Genomic DNA, 22319 nt, shown 5'->3' on the forward strand with positions numbered 1-22319 from the left:
CTTACCTTGCCTCCTTACTCTCCTCCTCCAACCCAGCCGGCACACTTCTCTCCTCAGTGAAAATGTTAACATCAATGTCTCGATCTTGTCTATCTCACCAGGGATTTCTCACTCACATCTTGCCTTTGGCCTGGAAGGCCCTCCCTCCTCAAATCTGACAATTATTCTCCCCCCCGCTCCTTCAAAGCCTTACTGAAGGCACAACTCCTCCAAGAGGCCTTCCCTAAGACCCCCTTTCCTTTTCTCCTACTCCTTTCTGCTTCCGCCTGACTTGCTCCCTTTATTCATCCCCCATTCCAGCCCCAAAGGACTTATATGCCTATCTGTAATTTATTTCTTCACATTAATGTCTGTTTCCCCCACCCTAGACTATAAGATCGTTTTGTGCAGGGAATATATCTGTTTATTGTGGGAAATGATGGGAAAGTCTAAGCACTTAGTACAGTGCTGTGCCCACAGTAAGCATTCAATAAATATTGAATGAATATTAATGTCTGTCTCCCCCTATAGATTGTAAGCTTGTTGTGGGTGGGGAATGTTTGTTTTATTATCATGCTGTACTCTCCCAAGTGCTTATACACTCCCTTGCACACATTAAGCACTCAGTACATAGGATTGATTGAATTCCCATTTACGGATGAGGCAACTGAGGCACAGATAAGTTAAATGACTTGCCCAAGGTCACAAAGCAGGCACATGGCAAAGAAGGCATAGAACCCAGCTTCCCTGATTATCAGGCTTGTGCATTTGCCGCTAGGCCATGCTAGTGGATCGAGCAGGGGCCTGGGAGTCAGAAGGTCATGGGTTCTGGTCTTGGCTCTGCCACTTGTCTGCTGCATGGCCTTGGGCAAGTCACTTCACTTCTCTGGGCCTCAGTTACCTGCAAAATGGGGATCGAGACTGTGTGTCCTACTTGGGACAGGGACTGGGTCCAACCCAATTAGCTGGTAGCCTCCCCAGTGCTTAGTATAGTGCCTGGCACATAGTAAGTGCTTAACAAATACCATAATAATTATTATGACTACTTTTGAAGAATGGATTTTTGCCATGTTTACACCATAAAGAACTTTTTTTCTGTCTTCCACCATGGGTTCTCAAAAGTAACAACAGCTACTGGTTCTGCAAAAGCACCCACCAATTCCTGAAGTTTCTGAGTTTGCATAAGTTTATCGATTCGCAGACATCAATTTTCAAAAGTAATTTTTTTTTTCTGCATTCTAGCTTGGCTTTCATCCCAGTTTGGGTTTCCAATGTTGAGTAATGGTGTACTAGAATTTAATAAAGAGATACACTATGAAGGATGCAAGCCTCAGTGTCAATACTGACAACCTAATGAATGAGTCAGTGCCTATCTGTTTAGGGCAATCCTCCTTTGGATCTGGAAAAAAATTAACAAATCTCACCTGTGTCTTAACAAAAAGTATGGGTGCTGGAGTATTAGCTAGCTAAGGTCAGGAGGCATGAATGTTAGCCCTTTCTGTTCCAATTCATTATCGAGAGGCTGAAAAGCATTAAGTTGAGGCTGTTCAGACAGGGCATTTTTGATGTAAGATGGCATTACGTGGTTCTAATTGGTATAGGCTTTGAACATATTAAGCTTTCAACAGATGTAACTGAATGAATGAATGAATACAGAAGACTGCCCAATTACTGTCTCTGCTTAGGGAGTGATTAGAGATCTTTAGTTTTCCCCTCCAATCAATCAGCAGCTATTTGGGATGCTGGGAACTGCCCTGTAGACTCCCTCTCCACCTCGAGACACAGGATAGAATCAAAGGTTGGGGTGAAATGCCCCAAATTCTCTGTGAGTTGGGGTGGGTTCCAGGACAACAACATCAAATTATTGGTTTTATTTGCCCAGCACAAGCTCTGCTAACTTCAGTTTGAACTTTTGGCAGGTTTTGGGCTTAAGAACAAAACATTCTCTACTAAATAATGCCTCAACCTGGGTGGAAACAACAGATGTGAAGATAAATTTGCCCACACACTGAAATTTTATTTTACTATTTAAAAAAATTTATTTTTCAAAAAGAACAAAAAATGTATGTTTGCAGTAAAAGTTATATGCAGACAGCTACAGAGAACATAGCTAATAGGAAAAAGAGAGAATTCAAGACTAAAAAACAGAAAAAAGTTAAGCACCAAAAAAATTAATACCCCTAAATAAACCTAGCAGTGCAATAATATAAACAGGAAGCAGCTTTACATTAAAAATACAGCTTCTTAAATACAGAAATAGCACCTTTTTCATAAAGGAGATTGAGAAATGTAAACGTGGAAGATTCAAGTATATAAGTTATACCCCACAACACTTGTACCAGAATGTAGGGGTTTCACAAACCCTGCACCTTCTTTATCAGTGCAAATACAAAGCTTGCATTTTCCTAGTAATATGGCTGGTGCTTTCCACTGAACAGAGATAGTCTGGATTGCTGTTTGCTCCTTTGCCATTAAGAATAGTCGGAAATCGAAGGCAGTTTAGGATTCTATTCTCTCTCAGGCTCAGTGTTAGCTCCTTTTGGGGAACGATTTCAAGGTCACCTTACTCAGGTACTCTCCTGGTCACGTCCATCCCAAGGTATATGAAATCTAGATATATCGTACACTAATTGCTGATGTACCACAGAATTTCTAAGCCCTGCTTTTGAAGTTATGGCCAATCACAGCTGGTAAATCAATAGTCTCCCTACTCCTCCTCTTGCATGGTGCTCTGTTCCTGCTCCCTCTCTGTTCTGGGAAGCTTTTCTCCCCCCTCCTTCTGCTGTTTCCTGCCAATCCCACAGCTCAGTATTTTTGTGAGCGCTCAGTGACCTGATCAAGTCCTGACCCACTGCCTTCAGCAGGAGTAAAACATTCCCAGTGCCCCGGCTGGGACCCTCCAGATGGACAGATATCTCTTTGGCCCCATTGGTGGACAGCTGGCTCTCTGACTCAGTTGCCTCCCTTCTCCAAACTATTCTCTGCCTCTGTTCTAACCACTCCATAACCCGGGCAGGCCGGGGGATTCCGGCCCATGTGACTGCTCTAGCCCACCATGGCTCCCGAGAACTTGAGTCTGTTTCAGTTGGCTACCGATCCCTCACTAACGTTCTCTCAGAGGAGGCTGTGCAAGTCCCCATGGCCAGTGGGAACAGAGCACACGCTGATGATAGTCAAAAGAAGGATGGGAAATGGGGCAAAATAGAAAACCAATGGGCTAGCCAGAGGCAGGTTTTTCAACGAGGACAGGAGAGGAAAGGTAGAGGGTTTTGATTTATTTTATTTTTAATGGTGGCTTAAGCGAGCCCATCACTGTACTTCGCACTGGGGTGGATACATCATCAAGTTGGACATAGTTTCTGTCCCACATGGGTCTCACAGTCTAAGTTGGAGGTTCTCATCTAGAATGTAAAACCTTTCACAGTAAGGTAAAGATGACAATTTCATTACAAGTTTTGAAGCTGAAATAAGCCACGTACTGGGAATCTCACAAACGTCTTGCTAATTCCACCCAATTTCTTTTGATTTTGGAAAGGGAACCCATTTTCATTAGTTTAGGATGATATCTCATCCATAATTACTGGAAATTAGCAATGTTTTTGCTGCCTGATTTAATATTTGATTTTTAAGAAATATTAAAAAAAGGGTGCATCCAGGAAAAAAAAATCATGAAATATTTTCAAAGTGTAGTGTTCAGAAGAAAGCTTTGAATCAAAAATGCTTGGTAAATTTGTTTTCTGTAGACAGCCTTCCTTATTTTCTCAGAATGTCCTAGGACTTGGGACTGTTACTAATCTTCTATTAGAATATACTATGTGGTTAGCTCAAGTCTGTTGAACCTAAGCAGCCCTGCTGGAAGATGACATGGGAAAAATACATTTCCAACTCAAGAGGCCACAGTCATCTTCACAGGGCTTTGAAAACTCATCCTCTAGAGACAAATGTACAAGATGACAGTCAAATGATTATAAATTGCTTTTTGATTCTGCCTAATGTTCTGACTGGACGATACACTAAGTTTTGCCCTACCACATTTTCTCTAGAACGTTACTGAGGGAATTAGTTAAGGACTGCCTGCCAGAACAAGCCTGACTGGATATAACACATTGTGGACCTGGTGCATAGTACATATAAGTTTTCCTTAACAGGGTTTCTGACAAAAACACCACCCCCCATCATGTTACAGGATAAGTGCATGACAGGTTTAAGAAAACCAGTGTTATACACTAGCTCACTCCAAGATACCCCTACACATTACCTAAGACCTCCACCGGCAACAGTGTCGCAAACAATACTCTAGGATGTATCGGTCATTAGTTAGTCTTTTCAGCAGTTGTGGATAAGGTCTTATATATATATATATTATATGCATATTTCATATATATATATATATATACATATGTTAAGGCACTGTACTCCGTCAAGCATTTCACTTCAATATTTAATTCCTTTCTTTATTATCTCCCTGTGAGCACCCCAACCCTAGTTTTAATGCTTAAACCTATAGCAATTCTTAAAAAATATAAAATTTCATCTAATGAGCAGAGGTGTGAATAAAATACCAGTTTGGCTACCCAGAGCCTTTTCATTTAAGAATAGAGGATTCCTTCCTCTATCTGCCCATGGGGGAGGTGAAAAATATGCAGTGCCTAACAATTCTTAAGACACAAGAGGACAGTACACACTGAGGTTCTGCAAAGAGGAAAGAAAAGACCATTAAAAGAGACACTGTGCTGTGATCTGAGACCCTCCACCCCATATTTTTCCTGGCTTTCTGCAACACAGCGATGCTGTCCTAGACATTGGTAGCTAAGGGAACTTATTTGGTTAAAAAAAAAAAAAAGGACCGAGGTTACCCACCTATTTGATAAAACACCTAAATAATGTGGTTTGACACAGAGAGATTATACAACTGCATTCTGTTTAAAACACCCCATACCTGCATTAACTAATTTTACTCACTATAGTCTTCCTTAGAGAAGATTTGCCACCCCACTTTGAGCATTTCTGAATGCTCAACACCAAGTGCTCATTTCCTGCACCTGTAATTTAGGAAAAACCCAAATCAATGCTTTTTCTACTTATTAACCCCAACCCAATCAACATCCCGATTTAAATACTTTCCTAATTCATTCAGGCCAGCTGTAATGTTCCTATACCAAATGCTCTGCCCCAATTAACCTTCTCCGGGTAGTCCTTATCTGAGCAGCATTCTGAGTTATGATAAATGACAATTACGATGCTTCCAGATTTTACACCAATTCAGCATTACACCACAGTGATTTTGGCTTTACAACACTAGGCTCCTTTAAGGCACTAACTCCAACTTCCATCTATGCTGTAGGGGTTTATCAGAGAGAAGATGGGAGTGTTGGCTCTTATTAGTGAACAGGTAGCCTGACCCCTTCCCTACGCATCCCTGGCATCTCCTTCTCTACCTCATCTCTCTCTGAGTGGGCTTCCTCTTAAATTGTTTCACCACTTTCCTTTAGCTTTGGTACATGGTGCTGCTTGTTGAATCTTTTTTTTTTATTTACACCACATTCCCTTTTTTTTCTTCAGCTATGGCACTGCCCTGGCTACAGGGCTTGGACTGGGTCGGACTGGTCAGTTAGAGGAGGAGGAGACTGGTCTTTCCCACTCTTGGGGGTGTGAGAGGAGGGTGCATCAGGGCTATGAAACAAGTTTTGAAAAAAAAAAATCCCCCAAGGGGTGCTGGGTTGTGGAAAAGATGGGATACCATGGGGGAAATTGTAGGATCGGGGAGAGTTAAGTCAGTCCTACCAAAACTGCATCTCCTCCAAGAGGCCTTCCCTGATTAATCTTCCTTTTTTTATGCTATTTAAGTGCTTACTATGTGCCAGGCACCGGATTAAGCGCTGGGGTAGATGGTCGCTAATCGGGTTGGATATGCATGGGGCTCACAGTCTTAATCCCCATTTTACAGATGAGGTAACTGAGGAACCGAAAAGTTAAGATATGCATGGGGCTCACAGTCTTAAACCCCATTTTACAGATGAGGTAACTGAGGAACCAAGAAGTTAAGTGACTTGCCCAAGGTCACAATGCAGTCAAGTGGTGGAGCCAGGATTAGAACCCAGGTCCTTCTGACTCCCAGGTCCGTGTTCTATCCACGATGACCATACTGCTTCAATCTTTCATCTCCCCAACCTGTTTTCTCTGTCTTCTGCATCACTACACACTTGGGCCCCTATCTCCTAATCAATTTCCTCTTTTTGCCCCCAGTTCTCACAGCACTTAAGTATGCATCTTTATACTCTGTTTCCCCATCCATATTTTATCTCAGTGTCTTTCCCCAGCAAGGGAGGGGTCATGTGTACTTACTCTACCTTCCTCCCCCAAGCACTTAAAATAGTGCTCTGCACACAGTAAAAGTTAAATACCCCTGATTAAATACCCCTGATTGATCAGTTGATTTGTTGATAGAAAGTGGGTGAGTGCGCAAGGGTGCTATGGAAAATGGAGAAACAGGTTTGAAAGCTGTAATGAGGAAGGAAAGGTTAAGTAGTTAAGCGCTCAATAAATACCATCGATTGATTTGAGAGCGGGGGTGGAAGGAGAGGGTTAACTGATCACTCCACAGTCACCAATGAGATTAGCCAGGGCCAACTGGTTAACTTCCTGTGGACCCTCTCTGATCAACACAAATTCATTAATGTAGCTAGATCACTTGCCTATAATTGATTGAATTCACAATTCTGGGTAATTTTGGTAAACACAGTGTGTCTGACCTTGATTTGGAAACCAGTTCCCACTTTGTAACCATTGTTCCTTTGGGAAATTGGCTTTGACTTACAATGTCTCAATTTAAGACACGGTCTTTAAGAACCAATTAGGTTGCAAGTTCAAGGACTGTCTGCACATATTTCACTGAAGTAGGAATTGTACAAGGCCTTGCATAATTATTTCTCACAGCTTACCACTGCAGAACAATACCCAGGGCCGAGGGAAAAGGAACACGGAACGTCTTTCAAATTCAATAATTTAGATTATTTTCACTCTGATATCACACAAACACACGCACACACGAGTACAGCCCATTAATCCTAAAAGTACAGTCAGTTCCCTACTCATGCCTAGGCTACGTTTTTGACGAGCCACAAGATAAGGCCAAAGGGCATCTAAGTACCCATGCCCTGACCCCATTCTTGCTGACATCGCACCATGTTCTTTACCAGATGTGCTTTACCAGTAAGGCCACTTTCTAATTCTCCCAACGGCATCCTACCCAAAATGTAGTGAAAACACACACCGAGGGAGAACTGACCATATGGTAGTCTTCACAGTTATTTCGGTCTGAATAATTTTTCACAGGTGGACTTTCATCCCTGTGTACCAGGAATTTACAGAGTAAGTGCAGGGCAAATTCTAGAAAAAAACATTGTGCTAACATTCAAGTAGTCATACCCTGAGAAAATCTGTTATTCTGTAGTTGTAAACTTTTTGCTCTAAATCCCTTCCAGGAACAAAATAAATAATAGAATAGATTGCATCGCTGAAGCTGACTTTGACCTCCTGAAGCCAAGAAAGCACTGCCACGGGGAACTACAGAAAGGAAATTAGACTGTCACAGATTTACTCAGGATCAGTAGAGTGTATGTAAAGCATGGAGTTCTTACCCTAGTTAAGTGCTAGACAGCTCACCTTTTTAAAACCACAAGACTGCAATAGTCTTATCCCTGTCTCCCAATAGTAAGAAGACATTTTTCAAGTGGAAACCGCACAGGCAAGTTAATGTTTTTTCTGTTACACCATGCACAGGGTTGGAAACCAAACTGGGATTAGATAAACTATTAATAGTGAGTCACAAAGCAGGGTGGTGATTCGTGAGGAGAAAAAGTGAACAGTAGAGGAAAGGGAGAAAAAAGAAAGAGGAAGGTTATGTGCTGCGAGTTGGCCCATTTCATTAGGCCGGGGCCCGTCTTCTAGAACCAGTCTGAAAGTCCCACGACCACTCTCCTCCTCCTCGTGTGGGCTAGCAGAGTTAATCAGTGCCCCCGCTGGAGATTTCCAGCCTTCTCTGGGCAGAGCTGGTGTTTCTGGTCTGGTTGCCTTCAGTGTTCCTCAAGGCGGTGGCGGGATTTCCGAGGCTGCCGGGAGTTTTGAAAAACGCCTCGTGATGTCTGGGCCGAACGCTCTTGGGCGTCAGTGGGGCTGGTGACTATTTAGAAAGGGAAAACAATTTAGGTGTGTTTGTAAAAACAACGGCAGGTATGCTGGCCTCAACACTTTCCTCAGCCCTGTCAATTTGCCAAAGGCTCAATAACAAGATTTCACTAATAATAATATTAACAATTATTTAGTGGAAAGACCATGGGCCTGGGTTCTAATCCCATTACCACCACTGGTCTGCTGTGTGACCTTGGGCTAGTCACTTCACTTCTCTGTGCCTTTGTTACCTCGCTATAAAATGCAGATTAAGACTGGGAGCCCTATTGTGAGACAGGGAGCCCTATTGTGAGACAACCTGGTTATCTTATATCTATCCCAGGTCTTAGTACAATGCCTGGGACATAGTAAATGCCCTAACAAATACCATAAAAAGATCACAGTACTGGCAATAATTCTGTAATTTGCTAAATTCTGACTAGATATTGTCCTAAGTGCTGACCTATGCACTGTAGTAAGCATGGGGGTAAATAATAATAATACTATTATTTGTTAAACACTTACTGTGTGCCAGACACTGTACTAAGCACTGGGGTAGATACAAGCAAATCAGGTTGGGTACAGTCCTTGTCCCACGTGGGGTTCACAGTCTCAAACCCCATTTTACAGATGAGGAAACTGAGGTAAAGAGAAGCAAAATGACTTGCTGAAGGTCACACAGACAAGTGGCAGAGCCAGGATTAGAACCCACAACCTTCTGACTTCCAGGCCCATGCTCTGTCCACTACACCATGCTGCTTCCCACCAAGCAGACACAGTCCCTGTCCTGGGGCTCATGGTCTAAGGAGGGGGAGAACAGGATTCTAATCCCCATTTTACAAGATGAGGCAACTGAGGCACAGAGAAGTTAAGTGACTTGACCCCAGGTCCCACAGGGGCCTTGTCTTTCAGGCCTGTGTTTGCTGTTCCTCGATAGAGAGCAAACTTCAAGGCATCAAAATAATCTGTAAAATAATATTTTTGGTCACAGCATAACTCTGCTCTCTGGTAAAGAAAGCAGTCACCCAAAACTGCAGATGAAGAGTATTTGGCGATCATTAAGAGGACAAAAGTTTGACCTAGTTTCTACTGATCACGGGCTTGGCTTGCAGAAGGTCATGAATTCTAAATCTGGCTCCACCACTTTTCTGCTGTGTGGCCTTGGGTAAGTCACTTCACTTCTATGTGCCCCCCTGTAGAATGGGGATGAAGACTGTGAGTCCGATGCGAGACATGGACTTGAGTCCAACCCGATGTGCTCGTAACCACCCCAGTGCTTAATACAGTGCCTGGCACATATTTAAGCGCTTAACTAGTAGCATAATTATTATTATTATCATTATTTTGCAACTTTGCTTTTCGACTGAAGGCTTTTCACTTATCCAACTCAGAAGGAGGGCTTTACAAGTCTTATCCAACCCAACCACTACATGCCCGAAGTTGGGCAAAGGTTGGACTGGCCCGGCACTGAGTAGCCCAGAATGCTAGTGAATTTGCAGCAAGGCACATTCCTAGCCTAGCCCCATTCCTATAGTATTCTAGGACCGGATAACTCTGCTCTTGTGTCATCCCATCTCAGAATTTGGTGCCCCCCCCACCCCGCAGCCCTCCCTGGCTCCCTCATAATTCCGATTCAAAGAAGTTTTAGGACTCACCTGTGGGAATTTCACAATCGTGACCGGATGTCCCAAGCAAACGGGAGAATCTGGTTTCACAGGATTATGAGATCTTGTCAACACCGGGCTCAGGTGGACTGGAGACTGAACGCGAGGCTGGGGCTCAGTGGGCGGGAGTTGGGCCGTTTTGGGGTTCACCACAGCTGTGTTGCCAATGAGAACGTGAGCCGTGGATGCCAGACCAGGCAGACCAAAATTCACGGAGCGAGGATTCGGAAGGCCACCAGCAGGAGAAGGAAGAGGCCTCGTGATGGCGGGAGAATAGATCACAGGAAAGGGTGCCAGGGCCGTGGAGGGCACCACCATGCAAGGGACGTTTACGGAGGCCAACTGGCTCGTAGACAGACCAACAGTAGTAGGGGTCTGATTTGCCGAAAACAGGAAATTAAGACCATTCAACCCTAAAACCCAAACAGAAGTAGCAAGAGAGAATGAATTAAGGATTTTAGGGACTTCATATTAAGTCCCCATCATAAAGCCTTCAAGCTCATTTCCCTGCTGGCTCGCTTACAAATTAAACTGTAATATAAGCACACCTGGTTTCCCTATAATACAGGGTTGCTGTCTTACAGAACCCTACATTGGAGAAAGGGGTGCTGCAGTGCTCGCTGTGTTATCACGTGCTCATGCAGAAAACCGTTTTTTCCGCCTGCACTGTCGGCTGAGCGTTTTCTATTTCCCAGACCTTGCTCGGGTGGGAACGTACAGTGAAAACACAAGTTAACGCAGCTCAGCGAAGAACTTAACATCTCCTTGAATATTCACAGTGCGTTTTCTGTAAGAGACTCAAAAGTGATTTTCCCAACATCCTCCCCCAAATACAAAGTATTAACCCCACTGCATTCAGAAGCTAAACAATTTATGTATGGTGCGACCACTTCCCTTAAATCGTACGTATTTAATTACAAAAATCTCCAAGCACATCACATAAATACCGGAGCCACGGGGGCTCTAGGCTCAGTTAATGCCTTACCAGCTGCAGACTGCACATACAGATACTGTGGGAGAGAAGGCTCTTTAGGGTGAAGTTTTCCCTGCTCCTTGGTGGAACTTCCACGGTCTTCTGTGCTTCTTGTCGGATTTCCCTGTTTGGGATTATCTGAGCATCTGACTGCAGCCTTTCCTGAAATCTCATCAGTAGGGGAAGATTCTAGGCCAAGACGAGCATTTTCTAGTGGTACTGAATACGTGCTACCGAGTTTCTTGGGAGAGGGCCTCTGATCCAAAACAAAAACAGAATTACACACAAATTAAAAACAAAATCAATTTATTCTCAACCATCTCATAATTAATTGATCAATGGTATTAAGTGCTATCTGGGTGCAGGGCTCTGTACTAAGTGCTTGAGGGAGTACTGTATACCCGAGCTGGTAGACACGTTCCCTGCCCACAAGGAGACTGTGGCCTAGAGGGGGAAATGGATAGAAATGTAAATAAATAAATTATGAATAGGTAAATTAGTGTTCTGTGGCTGAGGGTGGGATGAATATCAAGAGCCTAAAGCGAATAGTTCCAAGTGCACAGAAAAACATTTAAAAGATAAAACATATCAGGAGCCGGCAGTTCTATGTAGTGCTCTTTGGAAAAAAAGCATAGGAGTAGGCTCTGACCTTGCAGACTTCCCGTTTCCTACAAACACCATCTAATTTTGGCTTCTCTGACTCGGGCCTCTCCTGGATTTCCTCCTTCCTCTCCTGCTGCTCACATTCTGCCTATCAACCTCTGCACGAAACAAAAACTTCTCACTCTAGGCTTCAAGGCTCTCCTTCACCTTGCCCCCTCCTACCTCTCCTCCCTTCTCTCTTTCTACTGCCCACCCCGCACGCTCCGCTCCTCTGCCACCCACCCCCTCGCCGTCCCCCGCTCTCGCCTATCCCGCCGTCGACCCCTGGCCCACGTCCTCCCGCTGTCTTGGAACGCCCTCCCTCCTCACCTCCGCCAAACTAATTCTCTTCCCCTCTTCAAAGCCCTGCTGAGAGTGCACCTCCTCCAAGAGGCCTTCCCAGACAGAGCTTCCCCTTTTCCCTCTGCTCCCTCTCTGCCCCCCCCTTTCACCTCCCCTCAGCTAAGCCCCCTTTTCCCCCCGTTTCCCTCTGCTCCTCCCCCTCTCCCTCAGCACTGTGCTTGTCTGCTCATTTGTATATATTTTTATTATCCTATTTATTTTGTTAATGAGATGTACATCCCCTTGATTCTATTTACTGCTATTGTTTTTGTCTGTCTCCCCCAATTAGACTGTAAGTCCATCAATGGGCAAGGAATGTCTCTATCTGTTGCCGAATTGTACATTCCTAGCGCTTAGTACAGTGCTCTGCACATAGTAAGCGCTCAATAAATACTACTGAATGAATGAATGAATCTGCTGTTCCCCTGCCTCCCCCTGCTCTCTAATTGTGGATATCTGTGATGGCCTATTCCACTACCTCCACGATGGGGAGGAGGAGGAAGCCAGGAGTGTCATTCCATGGGGCCCCTCTCTGACGGAAGCGTAAAAACTTAGTCCAGCTAATCAGAGGGCAGGACTGGGGAGGAAGTGGATGAGAAGCAGTGTGGCCTAATGGATAGATTGTGGGTCTGGGAGTCAGAAGGACCTGGGTGTTAAACCCGACTCCGCTGCCGGTCTGCTGTGTGACCTTGGGCAAGTCGTTTAACTTCTCTGTGCCTCAGTTACCTCCTCTGTAAAACGGGGACAAAGACTGTGAGCCCCGTGTGGGACATGTACTATGTTCAACTTGATTAGCTTGTATCTACTCAGTGCTTAGTACAGAGTAAGTGCTTAAAGAATACCATTAAAAATAGAAAAAGTTAGGGAGTCAGGTAGTTGGAGAAGATCCTTGACATATCTCCTCCAAGAGGCCTTCCCATACTAGGTCCCCCTTCCCTCTTCTACCACTCGCTTCTGTGTTGCCCTGACTCACTCCCTTTGTTCTTCCCCCCCCAGCCCAGCCTCAAAGCACTGATGCAAAGATCTGTGATTTATTGATCTGTATTGATGTCTATCTCTGAATGAACTGAATGACTGACCGAAGAATGACTCCCAAGCCTTCGGTGGCTAGGATGAACCGTCTAGGCTGTGTGAGATGCAGATAGAGGTCTCCGCTCCCTCGGCCTTACCTTGGGCAGCACCAGGGAGAGGGGACCGTCCTCCAGCTCGCCGGTCTGCCTTTTGGCGGCTGGCTGGGCGGCTTCCAGAGACGCACAGGCACGGCAGCCGCGTTTCGGAGAGCCCGCGGGGGAGGCAGGTGGCGGGTCCGTGGCCTCTGTCTGAGGGTCTGAATATCCATCGGCTCGTTCTGCACCGGCGGGGAGTGGCGTGAGACTCTCTGGGAGGCTTCCATACAGCATAAAGAGGGAAGCGGAGGGGACGTAAACAAAAGGCTGATTGTTGAGCAGAGCGGGTTTTGCAGTCTCCAGTCCGGATGCCACAGATGATTGCAGGACAGCTATGTGCCCGTTCAGACTGTTCGACAGAGAGAACTGGGGCAGGTCTGACGGGGCAACCGAAAACACCTGATGGGGTAAAGCATTAAGGCAAAGTTCCGAGTCCACGGGGAGAAGAGGGAACGAAGGAATGGGGTCTGTGTTTTTTGGAGTCAGTTTTTCTGTGGCTGAACTTTTACTCCTAAAACACAAAGAAAAAGAAAGCAATTAATACACTATTACTTCCATGTACCTAAGTTCAAATAAATGGAATTCATTAAAAATGGTAGGTTCAACTTTTTTTGCCTTTTTTTTTTTGGCCATAGTTACTTACTGGTAATCACTTTCAACCCAGTTGGAATTGAGCTTAGTTCGTTCTCTCATTAATTCATTGAATCAGATTTATTTAGCGCTTACTGTGTGCAGAGCACTGTACTAGGCGCTTGGGAGAGTATAATACAACAATAAACAGATACATTCCCTACCTACAATGAGCTTACAGTTTAGAGGAGGGGAGACAGAAGTTAATATACATAAATAAATGTACATAAGTGCTTTGGGACTGGGAGGGAGCATAAACAAAGGGCTCAAGTTAGAGTGAGGCAGAACCCAGTAGGAGAAGAGGAAACGAGGCTTAGTCAGGGAAGGCCTGTTGGAGGAGATGTGTCTTCAAGGCTTTGAAGATGGGGAGAGTCAAGTAAATCCCAAGTATCTGCCTTATTCTGATTGAAATGGTTAGGGAACAACAAAATCATGCTTGCAATAAATTATCTAGGATATGAAAATATTAATATCTTCTGGGCTCTTAGAAAATAAACACCTTATCTTGCCTGAAGCTCAAGGGAAGTAAAATAGCTGACACTAAATGGGGCAAAATATTTTTTGAATGGATTTTTTTGTAGGAATGTCCATTTTTTGACTGGTTTGCAATAGGCCAGTCTAGTCCACGAGAAAAACAGTTTTACAGGCATGATCCATGAGTATCATTTGAACCCACGCAGCATGGCGTAGTGGATAAAGCACAGGCCTGGGAATCAGAGGTCATGGGTTCTAATCCCCATTCCGCCTCTTGTCTACTGTGTAACTATGGGGAAATCACTTCAATTCTCTCTGACTCAGTTACCTCATCTATAAAATGGGGATTGAAACTGTGAACCCCACATGGGACAGGGACTGTGTCCAACTTGATTTGCTTGTATCCACTCCCATGCTCAGTGCAATAACTGGTACATAAACATTCAACAAATACCATCATCAGTATTATTAGAGAAGCAGCGTGGCTCAGTGGAAAGAGCCTGGGCTTGGGAGTCAGAGGTCATGGGTTTGAATTCCGGCTCTGCCACTTGTCAGCTGTGTGACTATGGGCAAGTCATTTAACTTCTCTGTGCCTCAGTTACCTCACCTGTAAAATGGGGATTAACTGTGAGTCTCACGTGGGACAACCTGATTACCCTGTATCTACCCCAGCACTTAGAACAGTGCTCTGCACATAGTAAGTGCTTAACAAATTCCAACGTTATTATTATTATTATTAAATTGCTAAGGGAACTCTGATATTAGCCCAGCTCCCTGACTGACAGAGAGCAATTCCAGTCTTCATTCCTCTCCCCAGCCCTATGCTGGGTTAGCACAGGTCTTCCACTGTCTAGGCCTATTTCTCCATGACAGACACTCAGAAAATGAGAGCAAATAAGGCATATTAGCCAGTCTAAACTTGAATCATGACAGCTTAGCTTTTAACTTTCCTATTCAAATTGATTTGTGGATGTCACCTACTAGAGAGCAACAGCTCTCCATCAGGAAGCTGATCAATTAGGAAATACAAACTCACAGCCCTCAAAAAGCTGTTTCGGTTTCCAAACCACTGCCTCTGCTGTCACACCTAGATCAATGGGTGGATTTGATCAAACAGTTGATCGGTGATTGATAACATTCATTGAGGGCTCATTGTATGTGAGGAATACCGTGCTAAGCACATGGGAGAGTACCAGAGTTAGAAGGCACAATCCTGCCCTCAGGGAGTTTACAGTCCAACAGGGGAGATGGTAATAATAGTGATAGTGATAACTATAACAGTATTTAAGCACTTTTTGTCAAACACTGTTTTAAGCACCGGTGGTAGATATGTGTTAATCAGGTTAGACACACACAGAGGTCACTAAGTAGGAGAGAGAACAGGTATCCCTCCTTTTCAGTTGAGGAAACTGAGACACAGAGAAATTGTGTTTTGCCCAAAGTCACATAGCAAGCAAGGGGCAGAGCAGGGATTAGAACCCAGGTCTTCTGACTCCAAGGCCCGTGCTCTTTGCTCTAGGCCATAAAACAAGATGGATTTCATACGTTCTACATAAACTGACAAAGCCACTATGTGCTCTTGAAAATGAGCCTGAAAATGTTTTAGCATCAAGAGATAGGTGGATGGGAGATTCTTTTTTCAACTGGATACTTCTTTATCCACAAGCATTCTCAGTCAAAGGGGAAATTCCCTCCCCCAACTCCATTTAAGAAGGCAGAAAGGTTTTTATCATTTTCCTGAGGAAGCGGTTGGGAAAGCTGACTCAACTTGCCCATGGTACAATGCTGTAGTTCAGTGAAAGCTCTTACTCAATCAATTAATCAACCTTCACTGGTATTTGTTGAGTGCCTATTCTGCATAGAGCACTGTATTAAGCACTAGTGAACACCGGAAACAAAAGTTAAGCAGCAGGAGGACGAACGTGGTTAGAGTAGGTAGAGTAGCACAGTGAGTCAGGAAGGAAGCATTGTGGCTTAATGATAAGTAGCATCGATTATTGAGAAGCGCAGTATGGTTTAATGGCTTGAACACGGGCCTGGGAGTCAGAAGGACCTGGGTTCTAATCCCACCTTCTCCACAGGTCTGCTGTGTGACTATGAGCAGATCACTTAACTTCTCTGGGCCTCGGTTACCTCATCTGTAAAATGGGGATTAAAAGTGTGAGCTGGGTCCCACCTGATTAACTTGCATCGACCCCAGTCTTAGAACAGTGCTTGGCACAGAGTAAGCGCTTTACAAGTACCATAATAGTAATTATTATTAAGAAATAGCTGAATAAATCATTGACTGTATAAGTGGAAAAACATATATGCATTAGTCCTGAGATTGGGCATGAAAACATAAATGTGTTGGGTTGATAGGACTTGATCAGGGAAGTCTTCTTGGAGGAGGTAGGATTTTTTTAGGAGGGCTCTGTCACATTCCTTGGAATCCATACCAGGTTTCCCACCGTGAGGTTAATTAAGTTATTCCCATGCCACCGCAAAATGAGAATATGATAGCTGCCAAATTTTTCCCCTACAGTGGAACCGCTTCAAACGTATTAATAATAAACAGGGATTTATACTCAAGAACAAAAATGATAGAAAACAGAAATTTAGGGTGAGGTAGATTTGGGGCTACGTACTCTGTACACTGCTTGATCTTTTGTCTGCAGACTGCTGACAGATTTGCAATTTTCGAGCAGAATTCTTCTGAACCTACAAATCAGTATGAAAGATCCATAAGCACAAATAGAGATGTCCAAAACATTAATTGGATCAATTTACTTTGCACTCATTCACACAGGATTCTACTGGTATCTAAAATCACAGCTCAACCTTAATATTGTTAAGTGGGAAACAGTGGCAGGCTAGATTTTTTGAATGAACTCTGTAGTTACAATTTCCAGATAAAGGGTTTTTTTTGGGGTAAAGCACAATACTTAGCTGAATAGATCGCAGGGTTGGCCTACTGTGGAGAAGCAGCATGGCTCAGTGGAAAGAGCATAGGCTTGGGAGTCAGGGGTCATGGGTTCTAATCCCAGCTCCACCACTTGTCAGCAGTGTGACTTTGGGCAAGTCACTTGACTTCTCTGTGTCTCAGTTACCTCATCTGTAAAACGGGGATTAAGACTGTGAGCCCCACATGGGATGACCTGACTACCTTATAGCTCCCTCAGCACTTAGAACAGTGCTGGGCACATAGCGCTTAACAAATACTATCATTATTATCATTATTGTTAGGGCCCCTAGCAAGATCTCTAGCCCGCTGCACTGTGGACAGCAAGGGGCTTGTCTCTTCGGCAGATGGGTACCTCGCTTCTCCTCTCTTTGAGGGCTGCTGGGCTCAGAGCTTGCTTTCCTCTTGATCCCTTCCGAAGCCTGAACAGCATTAAAAGAGGAATGCCGGGCAAGTCTCTGTTTCGCACACGTCAGTGCCTGCGGACACAGTTCGCTCTTCAGTTTGGGTAAAGCGGATGTTGGAAGGTCTGGGAGCTGGTCATCTGAAAAAATGCAGAAGTTTGCAGAGGCATATTATGAAGACTGAACTCACTCTAATTCCCCCAATCTTCAGATGTTGCTCTGAGCATTGATGGGCTAATGAAACCAGAATAGCAATCAGGAGAGAAACAGCATGGCCTAGTGGATACAGTATGGGCCCGCGAGTCAGGAGGTCAAAGGTTTGAATCCTGGCTCCACCACGTGTCTGCTGTGTGACCTTGGGCAAGTCACATCACTTTTCTGGGTCTCAGTTACTTCATCTGTAAAACAGGGATGAAGAGTGTGAGCTCCATGTGGGAGAGGGACTGTGTCCAACCTGATTGACTTGTAGGAAATACAAACTCAGAGCCCTCAAAAAGCTGTCTCGTTTTCCAAAACTCTGCCTCTGCAGTCACACCTAGATCAATGGGTAGATTTGATCAATCAGTTGATGGGTGATTCTATTGGATTTTTCTTTGAGGCCAGATGAGTCTGCCACCAAAAAAGTGATCATCCAAATGGAAAAGACTTGTCCCTGCCAAGGATATATATTCATCCTTTCATACCATATGCTCCCCATGGTCAGTGATCAGGTTGACCAACACTATTATACTGTACTTTCCCATTTGCTTAGCACTGTGCTCTTCACATAGTAAGCACTCAATAAATACCATTGATGGATTGACTGGGAGGTTCACAGCTGTGGTTACCTTAGGGTCAATTTACCGCTGGACAGTAATCCCTTACTTCCAGCCTATAAACTACTGGGACAAAGTGTGGTGGGCCATTGGATCTGCAGAGGTAAAATGACCGCCCTATTCCAGAATGACGTGGGCTGGGTTTGGAGGGGCAGTTGATGAGACGCAGCCTGGCATAGTGGATAGAGCACGTGCCTGAGAGTCAGAAGGTCAGGGGTTCTAATCGCCACTTGTCTACTGTGGGACCCTGGGCAAGTCACTTGACTTCTCTGTGCCTCAGGTACCTCATCTGTAAAATGGGGAATAAGACTGTGATCTCTATGTGAGGCATGGACTTTGTTCAACCTGATTACCTTGTACCTGCCCAAGTGCTTAGAATAGTGCCTGGCACATAGTAAGTACTAAATAAATACCATTAAAAAAGGGACTTGAGCTTTAGTGGGCTTGGCTAATCACCTGCTTTTCAGAAAAGGGGCAGCATTCTTAGGCACAGTGAGATTCTCACCTGCTTTTTAATGCATTGGAAAAGATTTCCAAAATGATCTTCAGCAACCAAAAAGGGTTCATGGATCTCCAAAACACAGGTCCCTCTCTTGGCATCAGGAGGCTCCAACTCTTTACTTATCTCCAACCCTCCTTTGAAAACTGCATCCTTCATTTCAAGCCAAGCTGATTTAAATTACAAACTCACCTCTAACATTGCCTTGACTGACTAATAAAGCTTCACATTCGGTTGTATTTATAGAGTTCTTACTGTGTGCAGAGCACTGGGCTTAGTTATATAAAATATACTTAATGATTACTCAATTATTAATTCTAATAGTGCAAAAAAGTTTGGCTTTCTTTTAAAATAGAATAACACAAAATCAGAAAATAACTCATCCTGTAATTAATCATTCAGAATTTTACTTTGCTCTAAGCCGTACCCACTAATTTCTTGGGAACAGAAAAAAAACACAAAGCAATCTCTTGCTAATACAATTTGAAGGATTTGCTAACTACCTGCTTTGGGTTATGGGATTATGATATTAAGATAGCAACTTTATGACTTTTGGATACAAGTACAATATAATGCAAAGCATAAATAATTTTGTATTTTATAACTGCAAATTCCAAAGGAAAAACATAGCTTTCCTAACATTCAATTACCCTTCTTAATAATAACTTAAAAATCAGGGAAGGACTACCTAATGATAATTTTTAATATTATTGCAATGTTTGATTTTTTTTTATGTCAGCATTATCACGAATGATGGTTTTGAAGTTCTTTGCTACAGGATTTTACAATGCAGTAAAAGCATTTTGCTTGCACAGGAAAGAACATAAGCAACTCCACTGAGTATTAAACCTTAATGTCAAGACTCTAATTGAGATAAACATTTTTAGGCTGCAGGTTTTCCTCAGACTGCAAGTTTTCGATATTTTGAGAAAAATCTTATTTATCATCTAGAAAGATATTAGGCAAAAGCCTGGCTTAAGCACCTGATATATTGAACGGGAGATAACAAATCAAATGTATATGTACAGGGACCTGAACTTGAGTAAAAGCTACCATTAAAGTGGTCCTATTCCCACAGAACTGAGGAGCAGGGGTGGGAGTTGAGAGAATTCTCTTTACTGCAGGTTTTAACTAGGAAATAGTATATCAACTTTAATTTTGAGGCAACAAAAATGGAAAAGCATCTTTTACATGATAATAGCAATATTATTTTCACTGTGGCAATTTTTACTCTGTAATGTGCCACGAAATGTACTAAAAGCTGGGGTTGATACAACATAAGCAAATTGGACATAAAAATCTTTTTTTTTAATATCTTCTAGATAGCACAGACTGCATATTTCCAAAGTAGCATTGGTGATGTAACCCATTAATACATTATGTCAAGGTATTGCATTTGTTTCCTTTGTTAAAAGGTTCAGAAAAACCCATTTAACACCAGGCCATTATTTGTCATTTTACTGTCAATTTTAGTTTTCATAAAAGTTTGAGTAGTTAGCTATTTTACATCACCTGAAGTGCTGGCAAGTAATTAGTCTGTTTACCTTATATTTTATAGAGCACTCAAGGACTGATGAGGGCTAAAGATGTTATATAAAAATCACTTTTCCGCCCAAGTTTACTTTTAAATTGTTTTTCAAATGAGTTGAACGTGAATAACTTTCTAGTGGGAGAATTGAGCTCAACATGCTTCCTTCTGCTAATAGAAAAACAACTCAGAAAACAATTACATGGTGTGATCATTTTCCCCACTAGACTGTAAAGTCGATATGGGCCAGGAATGTGTCTGCTAATTCTGTTATACTGTACTCTCCCAAGTGCTTAGTACAGTACTCTGCACCTAGTGAGCACTCAACAAATACCATTGAGTGATTGACTGATCATTTTGAATAATCCAAACCCAAGAATTGAAGAGCGGCCAATAGCTCATTCTGGTTAGCATTCTTTCTGTCTCTGTCAGGAGCAACAACTGGTTGATTGGTTGAGAGCTACCCTCCTTGTCCTCCTCTGACAAGAAACTTTTTCTGGCAGAAAGCTATGGTTGGAAAAGTCTAAAGTGGTGAGACTAGGAAGTTTTCTATTTTTGATACCTTCTGTGCAGTTCTGTGTGAGCACAGTTCTCAAGTTATGAAATGTGAAGTAATGAAAATTAAACATAATATTGCCTTACATTCCCTCTCCCAACACACATTACCATCATCTGTGCCGAAGTCTACAGGTCCAATCCATTTGAATGCTGGTTTCCTACCGCGCTCTTCTGTTACGTGCACTTTCTTTATTAGCATCAGGCTGGTCAGAACATTAGCTATGTCATACAGTCTTCGTACCTTTGCTAAAAGACAAAATATTTTCAAGCTGTAAGCCACTGACACAAAATAGATTGACATATACTGAGCATCATCAATACAATAGTATTAGCACAGGCCTGGGTTCTGATCTTGGCTCCACCACTTGTCTGCTGCATTGGCTTGGGCAAGTCACTTCACTTCTCTGTGCCTCAGTTACCTCATCTGTAAAATGGGGACGAAGACTGTGAGTCCCATGTGGGACAGGGACTGTGTCCAGTGCGATTTGCTTGTATCCACCCAGTACTTAGTACGGTGCCTGGCACATAGTAAGTGCTTAACAAATACCATAATTATTAATACAACACTCACCCGAACAGATATTACCCCTTGGGGTCCACTCCAGGAAAGGGATCCCTGGGCAAGTGCAGTTGTGAGCAGATGGCTTTGACAGGCAGGCTCCTGGCCACCTCCCTTAGCCATTATGGAATGGAGAGGACAGCTCCCAAGATTGGGGGAAGCAGGCAGAAGTCAAAATTGACCATAAGGAGGATAGGGGGATCATGGAAGACCACGTTGTTAAGGGGCAGCCCACTCATATGATAAATTATTTGCAGGCAGCCCAAGATCAAGGGGTGTAGGTAAAGGCGAATAGGCTAAAGGATGTATTTATCTTGAAGAGCCTCTACAAGCTGGCTGCAGGAGCCGATGGGGCTAGTGGTGGCCAAATGGTGACGTGACAAACTTCCCCACCTTTGATTCCCTCCTCTGGTTCCCTACAGTCTGGCTTCTGTTCCCCTTCATTTCACCGAAACTGCCCTCTCAAAAGTCACCAAATGATCTACCTCCTTCTTGCCAAATCCAATGACCTCGAATTCATCCTCATCTTCCTCGATCTCTCAGCTGCCTTTAAACACTGTCGACCACCCTCTTCTCCTGGAAATGTGATCCGAACTTGGCTTCACTCATTCCGAGTCTCTTTTGCGGACTCCTCCTCTGCCTTCAACCCCTAACTGTTCTGGGTCCCCTTCTATACTCCACGTACACCCATTCTCTTGGAGAATTCATTCACTCCTATGGATTCAACTACCATCTCTATGTGGATGACTCCCAAATCTACATCTCCAGCCCTGATCACTCCCCTTCTCCACAGTCTTCTTGTACCTTACCTCACTGATCTCCTACTGGAATCCAGTCCATACCTTCTACTCTGATGCCAACCTACTTTCTCCGTACTTCAATCGCATCCACCCCGTCACCAACCCTGCACACATCCTTCCCTCAAGATCGGTGCTCCCTCCCCTTTGGTATCCAGCAGTCCGCCACTTTCCCCACC

The 22319-nt window shown here is 43.7% G+C and overlaps 1 protein-coding gene across 1 annotated transcript in view; it reads right to left on the bottom strand.

Annotated features, from left to right (window-relative positions):
• Positions 1-6088: 6088 nt before the first annotated feature.
• Positions 6089-22319, bottom strand: part of E2F7 (E2F transcription factor 7) — a 58698-nt gene continuing 42467 nt past the window's right edge. The window contains exons 7-13 of the mRNA XM_029079253.2: positions 20893-21030; positions 17336-17524; positions 16667-16739; positions 12939-13446; positions 10798-11041; positions 9804-10225; positions 6089-8161 (exon numbers count right to left, since the gene is read on the bottom strand). Coding sequence (XP_028935086.1) covers positions 7985-8161; positions 9804-10225; positions 10798-11041; positions 12939-13446; positions 16667-16739; positions 17336-17524; positions 20893-21030 — 1751 coding nt within the window. The 3' untranslated portion in view covers positions 6089-7984. The remainder of the gene's footprint in view (positions 8162-9803; positions 10226-10797; positions 11042-12938; positions 13447-16666; positions 16740-17335; positions 17525-20892; positions 21031-22319) is intronic.

This window comes from Ornithorhynchus anatinus, chromosome 14 (genome assembly GCF_004115215.2).
Source record: "Ornithorhynchus anatinus isolate Pmale09 chromosome 14, mOrnAna1.pri.v4, whole genome shotgun sequence".
Taxonomy (NCBI): Eukaryota; Metazoa; Chordata; class Mammalia; order Monotremata; family Ornithorhynchidae; genus Ornithorhynchus; species Ornithorhynchus anatinus.